At 34.8% G+C, this 15,419-nt stretch overlaps 1 protein-coding gene and 1 long non-coding RNA gene across 2 annotated transcripts in view; one reads left to right on the top strand and one right to left on the bottom strand.

Moving 5' to 3' along the window:
* Positions 1-15,419, top strand: part of LOC150102671 (uncharacterized) — a 125,229-nt gene that overhangs the window by 76,684 nt on the left and 33,126 nt on the right. The window lies entirely within an intron of this gene.
* LOC150102672 (venom serine protease inhibitor-like) lies at positions 9,119-14,851 on the bottom strand. Its single transcript, XM_090398619.1, has 2 exons — positions 14,720-14,851; positions 9,119-9,394 (listed from the first exon to the last, which is right to left on the bottom strand). The coding sequence occupies exons 1-2, from the start codon at positions 14,784-14,786 to the stop codon at positions 9,210-9,212; spliced, it is 252 nt and encodes an 83-aa protein (XP_090254745.1). The 5' UTR covers positions 14,787-14,851; the 3' UTR covers positions 9,119-9,209.

Here is a 15,419-nt window from a genome sequence, read left to right as displayed (position 1 = left end):
AGGACTGTGAGAATGACAGAGAGAGAGAAAGGGGTGGGGAAATGGTGCAAATGTTGATATAATGGCTATTAGAAAATGTCTGGTCACTTTGAACCAAATAGTTATAGGGCATATGGGGGATGTGACATCACTGTCTTATCAGATGTAGTTGCATGACGTCATTAATAAGATATAGTCATGTGACATTATTGTAGTGGTCATCAGCTGTCGGTGATGCCATCTTTATTCTGGATGCATGAGTTGTGTGAGAGCTCTTTTTGATTGGAGTGCTTCATTATGGGTAATCGTTCGATTATGGAATTCTGGGAATTTCCCCAGGGGACCATCTGTATATGACGTCACGTTGCCTTTAGTTGGAGTGTGGAATTCTGGGATGTGCCCTGGTAACCCCATCTGTCAATGATGTCATCTGTATCCTGGATGTATGAGTTGTGTGAGCACCCTCTTTTTGTTTGGTAAGAATGCTGCATTATGGGTAATAGTTCGAAAATGGCATTCTAGGATGTCCTGGTGACGCCATCTGTCAATGACGTCACGTAGGCACTTTGGTTAAAGTGCGGCATTATGGGTAATATTTAGTGTGGAATTCTGGCAACCAAATGAGGATATTTGGTCACGTGTTGGGGTCTTTGGCTTGAGTGTGAAATTATGGGGAGAATATTTGTCTATAAGTTGCTGCAAGAGTTTTCAAATAATTCAAGTGTGTGGTATTTCATCCCTTAATTTAGACTATAGGAATTTTTTGATTAATGTCAAGAGATCTCACAAGTTTTTTTTTACATTCACGTTTTCTTGTCAAGAAGTAGCAGTACACAATTTTATAAAATAATTAATCACTGGATATCAGTGGTATTCCCCCCCCCCACACACACACACATTTTTTTTTTCGTTCCCTGCATTAATTTCACTGTAGCATAAACATATGGCAGTAGGATTTGGTATTTTAAGTTTGTGGTATTTCATCCCTAATTTAGACTATAGGAATTTTTATTTTAGTGTCAAGAGATGTCACCACATTTTTTTACATTCACGTTATCTTTTCAGTATACATGTTATTAAAATAATTCATTACTGAATATCAGTGTTCCCCCCACTTTTTTTTCCATAGTACGTTACACCCTTCGATTGGAAAAGGCCTAAGTTCGATTCTCGTCATGAAGGGAGGAATCTTTATATGGGCGATTTTCAATAGAAGGTGAGTTAGCCGATCTCATACGGAGGTAGCAAGGTTTTCCTCCCGGAAACTCGGGTTTTTCATCCCGCATACAGACAAATCGGCCCTTCAGAACACACGCAGTTTACAGACAAAAAAATACTAGCTGTGGTGGTGATAGTGGCCAGTAGATGGTGCTGATGTCGATGATTGGTAGTAGAGGTTCGGTGTAGTGGTGGAGACGGAGAGTTGTACAATAGATGTCCTCCCACGATGAGTCTTCGGACTCCTTGGAGACGTCACGAATAATAATAATAATTATTATTGTATTGATTTCACTGTATAAACGTGTGTGGTCTGAAAAGTTCTAGGCCTAACAATAAAAAAACAAATTTATAATTTCAAAATTATTTTTATTTTTCAACATAATCTCCCTTAAGACTAATGCATTTATTCCAGCGCCATTATCTCGTCCCTGTAGTAGTTCTCGTGCTCTCCTGATGAAAGATGATTTTTTTTCTTCTGCAAACCGGGTCTTTTCTCAAATTTTTTTCATCTAGTCTGGTTAAAAGATTGGAATAATATTCCAGGTTAAAAAATAATAATAAATAAATAAAATAATGAGGGATTTATTATCCCCTTAACTTAATTCCAGGTTATTGTTTTACCCTTTTCAAGATAATTAATAAACAAAATGCCTTTTAGCATCCCAAAACACTGACTGATGTCATGACCTTGTCTTCTTTGGCTGAACAGCTAGCTTCTGTCAGCTGTTTTGACTGCTGTTTGGATTCTGGTGTGTAATGGTGAATCCAAGGCTCATCCGTAGTAATAAATCAACGCACAAAATCAGTTTTATTCTTGTTAAAATGCTGCAAGCACTGTTCAGATATTTTCATGCGAGTGCGTTTTTGATCTGCGCGACACCCGTCTTGCGCAAAGCGTTTTCATTTGCAATTCTTCATGCGAAATATAACCTACACGTTCATTTGAAATGCCTATAATCTCATCAATTTCGCGCACTTTGACTCGCTGGTCATCCAATACCATATCGTGCACTGATCAATGATTTCTGGTGTTACACATTTTCGGACGTTCTTCACGTGAACATCCTCAAGGCTGGTACGGCAGCCCATTTCTTAGTTGTCAAAACCCAGGAGAAGAGTGCCCATAAAGTTTTATGAACTTTCAATGAATTTCTTTTGGCGTTAAACCTTTTACAAAGAATTTTATAACCGCACGATACTCACTTTTATCCACTTCAAGTGATACAGACAACACTTTGGTTTCCGACAGCTGTATAAAACAAACTACTTGATAGAATGATTTGCAATTTCACATGGATGCTTATGACAGATGTACCAACTCGGAAAAAAAACATCTTGCCGTTAGTGTTGCCATTTATGGTCGAGCCCGAGAACTTTTCAGACCGCTCACGTACATATAATATATACACTACGATTTGATATTTTTCAATCTTAAATATAATATTTTTTGCATGCATAATTAAGCAGAAATCTGTTTCCAATAATTTTTTTCATAACCCAACCAATATTTTGATCTGTGTTAAAGATTTCATGTATTGCTTTGTCATCAAATATACACAAGTAGTCTTCTTATAGATGTTAAAAGTTCATTATTTTGTTTCCTAATTAAATCTTAACTTCTTTTTTTTGCCATAATTAAACACGGATTTATGTATCAACTTCTAAACAGATTAAATGAAAAACATTTTCACTGTGAGATGTAAATAAAGTATTTGCAAAGCATATTTTGAATTTTTATGTGAAATGTATCTCTTATTTAAAAATGTTGGAAAGCCGTGATTTTGAGCTTCAGTGGTCAGATGTTGAAGCATTTGCAGAATTTGTGAATTTCATTGCTTCTTCCGAAAAAGCAATTGTTGAAATAGACAAACTTTTTGGTGAAGTTTCAATTATAAAAATAATACTGCAAGATTTAAAAGTAAAATTGAGAAAAACAAGCAATTGGATGGAAAAAATGTAGAAGCATATCAGAAGGCCACACAGAGTATTGTTAATTTATGGGGTTGAGGTGTTCAAAATTATTAAAACAAAATGGGAGTGAATGTCAAAACTTTGAGAAGTTGATGGAGTTATTCTTTTCTTTACTGGAATCAACAGTGCCAGTTGGAAGAGTTTTTTTTTTATCTGATGAACAACGTTTGGCCTGCGGATAGAAACAGACTTAACTGAAAGCACTAAACGTCTCCTTCAAATAAAAGTGAATTCAGATATGAATCGTTCTGTGAACTGATAAAAAATGGCAATTTTTTTTAAAAGAAAGTTAATTCCTCGGAAAAATATGAATGGTATAATTAAGATGAATAAATATTTATTTGAAGGTAAACATTTGATTTTTCTTCAATTTGTTTGGTCTACATTGATGCATAAATATGTTAAGTTAAAAGTTGTGAATGTAGCTACTCTATAATAAATCCTACTGATTTAAACTGTTGGAAATGTCGACGTATTAGCCCTCGTGTCAGAATATTAATTCTGACACGAGGGCTAATACGTCGCCCTCGTGTCAGAATTAACCTATTATTAGAATTACGATTACATTATCATACTAGCAATGCTCTGTTAATACATAATAAAAGATTATTGGAAACATAAAGATTTCTGCTTAATTATGCATGCAAAAAATATTTACGATCGCAACGTTCCATTGCCATCTGTTCACACTACAGTGTCAAAATAACAGAACATCGCAACAAGAAGTCCAATCCCGTGTTCGACTCATTTCCTTTAGTAAACACTTACTAATGCATAAAATAAATGTGGTAGTCTAAAGTATAAGCACTTTGGAAGTTGTAACAGAGGATTTAAAATGAAAATTACAGTACCAGACCTAGTATTCAGTTGAAATGATAGGAATGAAGAATGTAGAAAAGCATTCGAATACAGATAGAAAAAAAAAATACGAAAGATGCACAATTTCTTTTTGGTGAAGTCTCAACTTTATTTGCAAAACAATTTGTATTTCGGATGGAATTATTGTAAGATATACCATAACAAAATCGCCTTGTAGGTTGAAATTAATTATCTGAAAAGTCAAAAAGCAGAATTCTTGGTTAATTAAATACAACCACCAACTGAAATGGGACATTGATTCTCTTTCTCTGGACAAACTAAAAGAATTGGATAATACGATCAACATGCAAATATCAAAAATACTGCTTGCCAAAGGCAGAGAAAACTCAATCATGCTATTGAAATTATTAATCAGACCTTTTCTTGATTTAAACGATATTGGTTTTCCAAAATGTGAAGATATAGATCCGTGTAATTACACATGTTACTGGAAACATAAAAGAATTTTTGTGCTACAACAGTAAAAATTTTTTGGACGGACACAGACATGAATAAGATATGCCCTATGACGTTACAAAGTAGGATAACATTACTTCAAGGTCACACCCAGAAGCATGCAAAAACATGCTCATGACATCATCTCTGTGAATGTTACATTTTGAAGGAAACGGACAGGATAAACAAACCCATAAGGGACAAGACTCGAGTGCATTTTCAGTTCGTTCATTGAAGCCAGATCGTCATGTGCTGTGCGTCCAGTACAGTAATATAATGGGTGAGCCACAAAAGTCATTGAAAATTTCTTTCTTCAGGAAAATAGCAAGAGACAAAACATTCCATGTAGCTCTAAAAGGATGGAAACCGTTTGTTATTTTGGAAGATACATACGAGATGAGGTTATCAAGAAACAATTTGGAAAAACTGCAACAATGTTGGCACGATATCCTCGGTCATCTATTGTGCAGGGTGGATTATAAAGTAGACATAGATTGTAATATTCTCAAATGCCAAGATGGTGAACTTATCGTAGATGCAACAGGAGATGGTGTAAGTAAAGTTTTCTCTATCAACCGCAAAGAAACTGAGCGGTTTTCACCCAAAATGTACGACACTGATAATCATTTACTATTTCTGAAAACTGAATTACCAGCTATCAATATTATGTCAGATAATAGCATCTCAACTCTTCGGTGGAAAAATTAGACTTTCAAGACTTCATTCAGTTTGATAAAGATTCTTTATTGTGGGACTTTTTATGAACACTATACGAAGACCGCTTGTGTATATTTGGTGACAAAGGAATGCATAGAATCTTTAACACAGATCAAAATATTGGTTGTTATATACGTAAAAAGATTATTGGAAAGTCATTTCTGATGAATGATGCATGCAAAAAATATTTAAGGTTGAAAAATACCAAATCGTAGTATATATACTACATGTATATACAGTAAAATTAATACAGGAATGAAAAAAATGGGGGTGGAAGAACACTGATATCTGGTAATTATTTTAGAAAAGTATGTACTGCTACCTATTGACAAGAAAACGTGAATGTTAAAAAAATTGTGGTGATATCTCTTGACACTAAAATAAAAAATTCCTATAGTCTAAGAGATGAAATACCACACACAAATTATTTGAAAACTCGTGCAGTCACCTATAGACAAATATTCTCCTCATAATTCCACACTCGCGCCAAAGACCCCAACACGTGACCAAATATCCTCATACAGAATTCCACATGCTAACCATTACCCATAATGCCATACTCGAATCATTACCCATAATTTAGCACTCCTACCAAATAAAAAGAGGGTGCCCACACAACTCGTGCATCTAGGATACAAATGACGTCACTGACCCACTACGATGACGTCACGTAACTACATCTGATAAATGACATCACTTATCTAAAATAACAGACCGGGACGTCAGTGATGTCACATACCCCCATCCCCATTTACCCTACCCCTATTTGGTTCAAAGTGACCGGACATCTGCCATTGTTTTGGGTTATTTCTTAACGTTGTGTGCTCATATTACTGAGAGTATACACACTTAAAAAATCATTCATTTGTTGTTGACTGTCGATTCCTCCGTGAGTTCTAGTAAGAGTACACCGTTTTAGGACCTCCGTATCATATTTAAAAAAATGCAGCATTATTTAAAGACGATTAGAATAACCAATAGTTTTTTAATGGAGAATATATTTAAGCGGGTTAGTCTTTACCATAAAAAGTGTTATTGTTTTAAGATAGGGAGCTTATTCTCTCTCTCTTTAGCCATCTGATAACGCTTCGTTATGAAGCTGAATGAATGGGGCTCCAGTTTCAAGTAAAGAAATAAATAAAAAAAAAATATTATTTAGTATGGGACTGTGCTCTGCCAAATGGAATGAAATCGAGTATTTACATGACTTATTTACATAGGTCTTCCCCCTTTGAACAAAACATGCACCGCTGCTGTTCACACAGCTGCACTTGTTGCAGTAATGAGAAATATCCACAATGCGATAAAGGTGTGTTTTTTTTCACCCGCTCGAAGTTTCAATCGAAATAGAATCAATCTACGTAGATGATACTTTAACAAATTTGTTTCTCTAAGTGATTTACAGCATTTCAAAAACCATTGTTCTCGATGGTATGGAAATCGAAACTTTCGATTCGCATAGAAGTTACGGATTATTTTATCAGTTGTATATCGAGTCTTTGGCGTTTTGTTATTTAAGCGGAGTGAAAGGAATCCGTTTCAATCTTAATTCAAAGACATTGCAACTTTTTGAAGAGTGTTAAATGAATGGTGGCCAATTCTTGCCCTTCAGCTTTTAAGTGTTTGCAGCTATCCAAATAAGGATCAAACTTTTATAACTTTATGAACATTGTGAATTTATTGTTCAGTATACTTTTAAATAAATCCGGAATGTTTCAACCAGTGCCGCACCCAGAGGGGGGACTAGTGGGCACTTCCCCCCATAGCGGATGCTCAGTCATAGGTCGTATGCGATGCGTAGTGTGTATTCTCAAATCCCCCCCCCCCCCCCATATTAAATCCTGAGTGCGCTACTGGTTTCAACATAGTTTGTAAAGAGAGATGTCCGGCTAACACATTCAGTGCCACCAACGCTTAAAACAGTGTTTACCAACGTTTTTTTTTTTTTTTTTGATCATGCCCCGCCTCAAAGAGTTTGATGCCCCACCTCTAGCATAATGGTCAGCCAAATTCTGAAAAAGTATAATATAAATACGTACTTTAAATAAAAAAGGTAAAACTATTTTTAATTTGACTTTCTTCAATGAATATAAATTTTATATTACGCTTTGCATATTATAAAACATAAATCGAACTGAACTCGGGAAAATAAAATCCAAGTTAATGGGATCCTTGAGTTTGATGTCTGCTGCAAAGAGTTTTTATTTGAAGTACTAACTTAGTCATTTTCAATCTCAAATCCCCCATGGTTTGTGATATCCAGATTTATTTTTTTCAGTAGCAAGTCATTGACAGCACTAAGGCCACATTCAACTAAATATGACGACGGGAAGGGCAACAGTATTTTTTTTGCAAAACTAGTTGAATTTCGATATTTCGTTTCTGTCTCTTCAGAAAGCCATGCATTGTTCCTTTTATGTTGAATAAAGTTCTAGTAGACTCATCATTTTGCATTGAGAGTTCTTCTTGATACTGTATTTATGTTGACTGCTGTACTAGTGATGTCAGCTTTTTTTCTCGGAAAGTCAGGGTTGCAACATCTACAATTTATCACCGACAATGGTGAGTTTTTTGAGTATATCGGTGATGAAGTGACGAATGCAACATCATTTTCTAATTGACCCCCAAAATGTTCAAATTACCCACGTTGGGAAACACCGACTTAAAGCATCAAACCGGTATTTGCGTTGTTGGTCACTGACGCTTCTAAACACTGCAACACTCACCTGTTTCTGTGCTGCGTAACTCAGTCTGACCTGGGAGGGGCCGAATCGTGTGCATGTGTAAGCACTACTGCAAGGTTATTCTGTCATAAAGGAAAGCAACCCATGGGCAATGCTTGTTTAGTAAATGAAAAATAAAGTTGAATATTTTGGCCATAAGGGTTTTGCACACGAGTGAACGCCAAGAATCATATTGTCGAACATGTTTAACGTCACTTGGTATGCAATACACCTCACGTCGAATGTTGCTCCGTAGCTCTTCCACTATACGTATGAGAGTGATTTTGAATACACCGTGTTCTTTAAAAAATCAGGCAAGCTAAGATAGGGAGCCATTAGTAGTCATTAATCCCTTTGAAATCGGTTATTTTTATTGTATTTTTATATTTTATGTAATCTGTAAATTCTCCTCTAGAGACCAAACCTGAAACTTTTTCTAACCACTTCAGCCCTCTAGAAATTTCCACATACGTGAAATGTAACCAGGAGCATTGTCTTAACGGTATGTTTTGCGAGTACGTTTACTAATAGTTTCCACTTATTGAAATATTTGATTATTGTATCATGAATGTCCAAAAGTTTGTATTCGGTGAGCACCTTTAAAAAAATACATATATATATCGTAGAGGCATGTAACGCTTGATTTCTTCAGAGGAATCCACGTTGTACACACACTATTGCTATTCAGATTTCTCTTTTGGATTTAAACTTCGTTTCCTATTTTCATTTGTACATTTTCTGTGAGTTGCATTTCATTTTGAATATCTCGTATTTCGAACCTTTCCAAACTTTTTGTCAAGCATATTTTATATGCAAACCATTTCAGTCGCGAAATTAGTAAAAAAAAAAAAACAAAACAAAAAAACTAAATGGCTAAGCAACTTATTTGGAAACGCTGATATACTAAATGAGTTGCTACGCCAGTTCTTAAAAAGTTCGCCTTATTACAAACAAGTTGGTACTAATGGAAGTGTTATTAGCTTCTGCGTGTGTAAATGTTTGTGAAGTGTTAACCGTGCAGATTCATGAAAGTAAAGCCTTGGTTCTAAAGATTTATTACTTGATGTACTTTCACTTTTTATCATTCTATCATTTTCAGACTGTGTATGATGTGCTGTAAAACCTAATTATTTATTAAAACGATGATAAAAATAAATATTTTTATATTAAAATAATAAAAACTACATGGCAAATTCGTTTTCATATTAATTTTATTATTTCATATTGAGGGAAATCATCAAGATGTTCAGGATGCGTCCGATTACAGACAATATATTCCTGTATTTAGCATTCGTAGAAAGGAATACAGACACCTGTTGCGTTCCTTGTGAATCCAGGTTTACATATACACTCAGCAAAGCATACTACGGGACAGAAAGGAAGATGATCAAAGTCCACACAAGTCGAGTAACATACTTGACCACAGTAATCTTTGAAATCTTCTCGATCTTTATCGCAGTCCTCAGGACCTTTTTTAATTAGAAAAAAAAAAGTAATTTGAATCAGTTATGCGAATTATTGAGGTGTTTATCATGCTGTAGTACAGCAGTCCTTAAACCTTAGTCTAAGCTCCGTAAATATTAAATATTTTTTGGTGAAACTACAAGAGTATTGATATTTGAATAATTTGTGATTTTTTATGATTAAGATAATCATAAAAAGTTTCATTTTCATAAGTCGCATATTTTGCTTTATTTATTATAAGCCATCTTATATATTAATGCTTTATTAAAAACTTATTTTTGAAATTAGAAGTAGTAGGAATACACTGGAATATTCTCAATCCCAAGGGGTGGTTGGGGGTGCGTAGACAGAAAGCTTTGATCGTTCGTGATGTCTTTTACTTCGACTTTCTCTCCTTTGACCAGCATTCTTTTGCTATGTCATTTGGTTATAATAATGCCTTCCCCTTGTGTAATCTTGTAATTTCACCTTTTCACGATAGTCGGATCTTTTAATCGATTGCTGTGAAGCAGAAAGATTTGTATGATTAGTATTCGCGTAGTTCGTTCATCTGCATGCGACATAATATCGAAATTTGCGAAGCTGCGATGTATGAAGTACTCTTGAAACAAGACTTAATTGCTCAGAAGTAGTAGAATCTGGTCTCCGAATTTTAGGAAATGTTACCCGATTATTAATAACTGAAGTGTTTTCCTCATAATTTTTCATATCTAGCGTTCTTGATATAATAATTTATCAATAGTTATCATTTTCAAATAAGATAAATTTAATGATGTTTTAATAAGTTTAATGATGTGCTAGATGTTCACCTTTAATAAAAGGAAAAAATATTTGAAGTCGTATTTCTTTAAACTACATTTTGCTGAATAAGTGATTTAGATCACTAAGGTCCACATAAAACTTTTAATACGTCAGTCATATATTTTTAATTAGTGTTAATTTTAAGTGTATTTATTAGAGAAAATGTTGAATGAAATAATTTTTTACGATTGAAATATAATAAATCGGATGTTTTAACGATACTTGTGACATAATGATTAGAAATATATACACGTTTGCACAAGAATAATGTTTAATTTGCCAAATATTTCGGTCTGAATATTACAGACCATCTTCAGTGGCTACATAGGAATAGTTTTAAAAAACAAAGTGGAATACGAACAATTGATCATTCACACATAGAACGAGCCGCGTGATGTCATATCGCTAAGTATAAGAAGAGTAAACATTTTTAAAGTCATAATTAAAGATATTAATTCAGAAATTCATATAATCTTAAATAACATTAGACTAATATAGGAAATTTACAAAAAAAATAATAAAAATTAATTAATGTGTTATCCTGATTAAATTTTCCCAAATTTTTGATATAGATATACAGTCATTACGATTCAAATTAGGATGTTGAAGTAAGGCCTCCGCACTTTCTTTAAATAAACGTTCAAATTTGTAGCGACATCTGTGTAGGAGGAGAGTCTTGGACCAAAGGATGTTGTGGCTTGTTTCTAATCCATGCTGAGCTAATCCAGATTTCTTAGGTTTGTTCTTTTGAATTGGTGACTGATGCTCCTGAATTCTTTTTTCTATAGAACGTCCAGTTTGTCCAAAGTAGGAAAGATTACAATTGCAAGGAACTTGATACACACCAGGTAGAGACAAGGTTGAGCGTTTATCTTTGGCAAATTAAACATTATTCTTGTGCAAGCGTGTATATATTTCTAATATAATAAATCTGAATATAGGATCCGTCGCTACAAAAGTTCTGAGCTGCTCTCTTGATATGCACAATTAACTTAGTGCAGCGATATAAAGGTGCACTGTTTGGTTTCTTTTTTTCTTAAATAAATTTTGGACCATTTGCAGATATTGAGATAATGTAGGACAACCAGTGTTGTATTTACATACAGACAACCTAGATATCTGTTTACAGAGTCAAATTTTCTCAAGCAACATATAATTTTTATTTTCTTTTAAAAACTATAGTATCTTTTCAATCAGTATCTTGAGCCTCCGTAGCTCAGTCGGTATAGACGAAGCCCTTTGATCGGAAAGACCTGGGTTCCATTCCCGTCCGTAACGTGAGGAACCTTTATCTGGTCTCTTTCGACTAAACGGTGAGTTAGCCTGTCTCATACAGGGGTCAGAGGGTTTTTAACCCGGATTTTTCGTCCTCAGAACAGGCAAACTGGCCCGTGAACACACGGATTTACAGTCATAAAATATATGTTCAATCTCTCATTAGGAGGGTTCAACCAGTCTTAAGGGACGGACGAAGAACGGGGAGAACTCCATACGAATAATTAAAAACTAGTGTACTTTAAATTTAAGCTAATAATGTATTAAATTTATAAAAATTTCAAATTAGTCTATAATGAATAAAAATCCTAAAATAGTGCCTGCGGATCCAGAATTTAAATTCAGTTCATGAACAAAGGTTGATCGATTGGTAGAGCCTCTGCTACTAATGGCTCACGCAAAAAGTTAATCAAGTTTTAGCGCGGTTAGTAGTTGGAAGGGATCAGTCGTTCGATGCTGTTGGCACACTCTCCCTCGATGAGTCTTTGGACTCCCTGGAGGTGTCACATAATAATTAAAACTAAGTAAACTCTTCTCTCTCTCTCTCTCTTTTAAATGAATGTCATTGATGGAAAATTTGTGTACGAGTGTATTTCTTTCCCACAAAAAGTAATTTTGTGCTTTGAAGTTGGCGAAGGGGATTTGATGAAACAACTGTTCTTCGCCATTACGCGACATAAATACGTTCTTTGTTTCGTCAAACAAACTTTCCTTCTTAAATGTTTCCTTAGATTTATCACAATCTTCGCACTTCGGTATGATGTACGCCAGCGATGCAAAAGCCTGTAATACACTGTAGTTTAATAAAATTCAGTAAGCCTGATCCACAGTTCCAAGTGACTTTCATTCCTTAGAAAAGATTAACATTCATCGCTTTATAAAGGGGAGAGGGGAACTCCGCGGAAGCGACTTCTAGCCTTCTCATGAAAAAAGCTTATTACTTTCTGATATCGAGTATTATATTATGGCATGATTCAGACTGCTTTCCGTAAAATTAAAAAAACAAAAGCTAGGAGCTAACCCCTTAATAATATCCTTTTCAAGGCAAGGAGTACTGAAAAGTATGATAGTGTGCAAACGGAATGGAGAAGGGCTATATCGAGAACGTAAACAAAGTAACCTAGATAGAAAAATTCATCCCCCCATTTTGTAAAGGGGACATGAATTTTTCAAAGATTAGTAAAACAACTCTCTAGCATTTTGATAAGATATATTGTTTCTTATTGTTTATTTAATTTCAAGTATGTATTAGTGCGCGGATAACGAAAGTGTTACAGAAGAATGGAAAAGTTGTGAAAAAAAAAAAACTGTATTCAAGGATGATGTGTTATCTCTGTGGAATATTTCAGGCGGTCTCTTTGTCTAAAAATGCAGTTTTTCGGGGGGGGGGGAGAATAAATAAATAAAGAAATAACACTTCCTACAGGATATTTTGTTTCCTGCAGCAGTTCGTCGTAATGTTGGTTGGTGAATAATTTTCGGAACAGTGTCAAGGATGAGTCCCGGATATTTTGCAGTATCAACACACGCACAGATTGTTCTACACTAGGCATTCAGATGAATATTGTAAATATATGCTCTTCTGCTCTGGCAGGCAAATTTAGCTATATAATTTAACCAGCAGTATTTATGTTTCGGAAAAATCTCGTTGTAGTCATCCTTTCTAGACGCATCCTGATCTACGATGTTCACACAACTTTAGTTCTAGTTGTTGCGCACACACAATGAAACAGATAATTCCATCATTGTTCTATCACCTAACTGCCATACTTTTTTTCTATCTAGAGGGGTTTTTTTCATGAAAATCCCATCCAGCGAAAGTTGTGGATCTTATACATTAGTATTGTGAATGGGCTAAAGGCTAGATAATGCAAAAAAACTTTTGTATTATCTAGCCTTTTTTCTCTAAATACAAAACGTGAAACTTTTGCCATTCATTTCAGGCCTCCACTAATTGCGGTCTCATACTGGGCAATAAGAATCGTCTTCATTCTTAAATATCTGTATCACGTTGCAATTCGAACCCAAAGGTGGGTGGAGAGCAGGCATGCTATCCACTTGATCGCTGTACAAGAACATTACTTTAATTTTAAGATTTTGTAAAGGAAATTACTTATCTCAGTGCTACAAACATCAATAACCTAGGGGAGGTTTGAGCTGGAATCCTTGCCGTAAACCAGTAGTGATTTTTACCATCCGAACTGCAGAGTTGCATGTATGTACAAGGAGGAAAGGCAGAAATCTAGAGAATTTTAGTTCAACTGAATCAAAGGACGTAAAGGAGAAAAGTTGGAATGTTCTTTGGAAATTATTTGCACTGCATTATTCTTAGAAACAGAAATTCTTTGAAAGAATTCTTATCATTATTCTTAGAAAGAGAAAGGCAAACTAGTTTGCCTTTCTCTTTGTCTCGAGACAGGTTCGAATCAGGTAGCAGAGGAGATTTTTCAAACGATTCAAAGAAATCAGATGAAGGTGAAACATCAAATGCAAATACATGAAAGTGGAAAGAAAAGATTTTTTTGGCGACTATCGAACACAAGCGAATACTCACCTCATGGATGAGGGTAAATTGCAACACCACATCTTTTGTGTGGTGTTGCAAATTGTGGTTTGCAAATCCGAAAGATCTCATGTAACTAAAATGTTTCTTAATGGGTGGCCCTCGTTGATTACATGGACAATTATATTTCTTATTCTGATGAATTGGTTTTTTAATGGATAAATTTAATAAATACTGTCGTTTATTCAGCATTTCTGATTGTAGTCAGTGTCCTAGGAGCTTATCCCAGAATCAGAAAAGTCAGAGTTGTAACATTGCAAGATTAATGTTAGATTAATGCAAGATATTAATATAAATTAATAAACGCATACGCTCTCACACTGTCATTCAGTGTCGACTTCTGAATCAGAACAGTCCGGTATTCTACCACGTGTGTTAATTAACTGGCTTTGGCATATCTTGAAGGCAGAAAAACTTGCTGCCTCACGATACAAACTAACTCGTCCTAAAACGAAATACTATTTTAAAGATTCTTTGCGCTCCAGAGGGCGTTTCGAAAGCCAGGTCTTCCTAACTAGAGCATATCTTGATACTGACTGGGTTCCGAAGGCTTTTGTTACATCTAATGTTTGCTTATGTACATTTTATTTATTTATTTATTTTTAAGAAAACGATATCAAAAATTAAAAACAATGATGCACTTTCGGTTAGAGGGAGATGAATAATTGAAGCAACTGTTAGTAATACCTACCTACTTGGAGGTATGATTTACCAGTGACTACTACAACAGCAGCAAACAGGAAGATAATTGCATTCATGATGATTCGAATTAAACAGAAATTCTTTCAGCTGTAAAACTCGAAAGAGGTTTCGTTACGATCTCATTTGAAAGACCCTTGAAATAAAGATAATGCTATTTTATCTAGGAAAACGTCACATGCGTGTTTTTTAATCAGTAAATGGAAATCGCCAGATGGTTTCAATTAGCTGTTACATACAACCATCTGTAATTTAAGATAGGAACTTTCCAAGGCCATTTAATTCCTATATTTTGTTGGGTGGTATAAGTTTTGAATAGTAATTTTTCAATAATAAAGACCAAAAAAAAAAAAGGATATATAAAGACTAACCCTTCCTGATTTTCGGTCATTTTTTACAGTTATAAAAATATTTTTGCATAATTTCTCTCACTTCAGTGTTTTGTGTTTATGCCGAGTTTCTATTTATTATTATGTGACACCTCCAGGGAATCCAAAGACTCATCGAGGGAGAGTGTGCCAACAGCATCGAACGATTAATCTCCTTCCAACTACTAACCGCGCTCAAACTTGCTTAACTTTTTGCTGTGCCATTAGTAACAGAGCTCTACCAATCGACCAACCTTTGCTGGCTATCGTCATCCCTTACCTTATCGTTTATATGCTTTTTTAGTTAATCTTTATTTGCATTCT

Source organism: Typopeltis vanoorti, chromosome 10 (assembly GCF_054136105.1).
Source record: "Typopeltis vanoorti isolate ZY-2024b chromosome 10, IOZ_Tvanoo_1.0, whole genome shotgun sequence".
Classification (NCBI taxonomy): domain Eukaryota; kingdom Metazoa; phylum Arthropoda; class Arachnida; order Uropygi; family Thelyphonidae; genus Typopeltis; species Typopeltis vanoorti.
The sequence above is the reverse complement of the archived record's forward strand: the minus strand, read 5'-3'. Positions and strand labels throughout refer to the sequence as shown.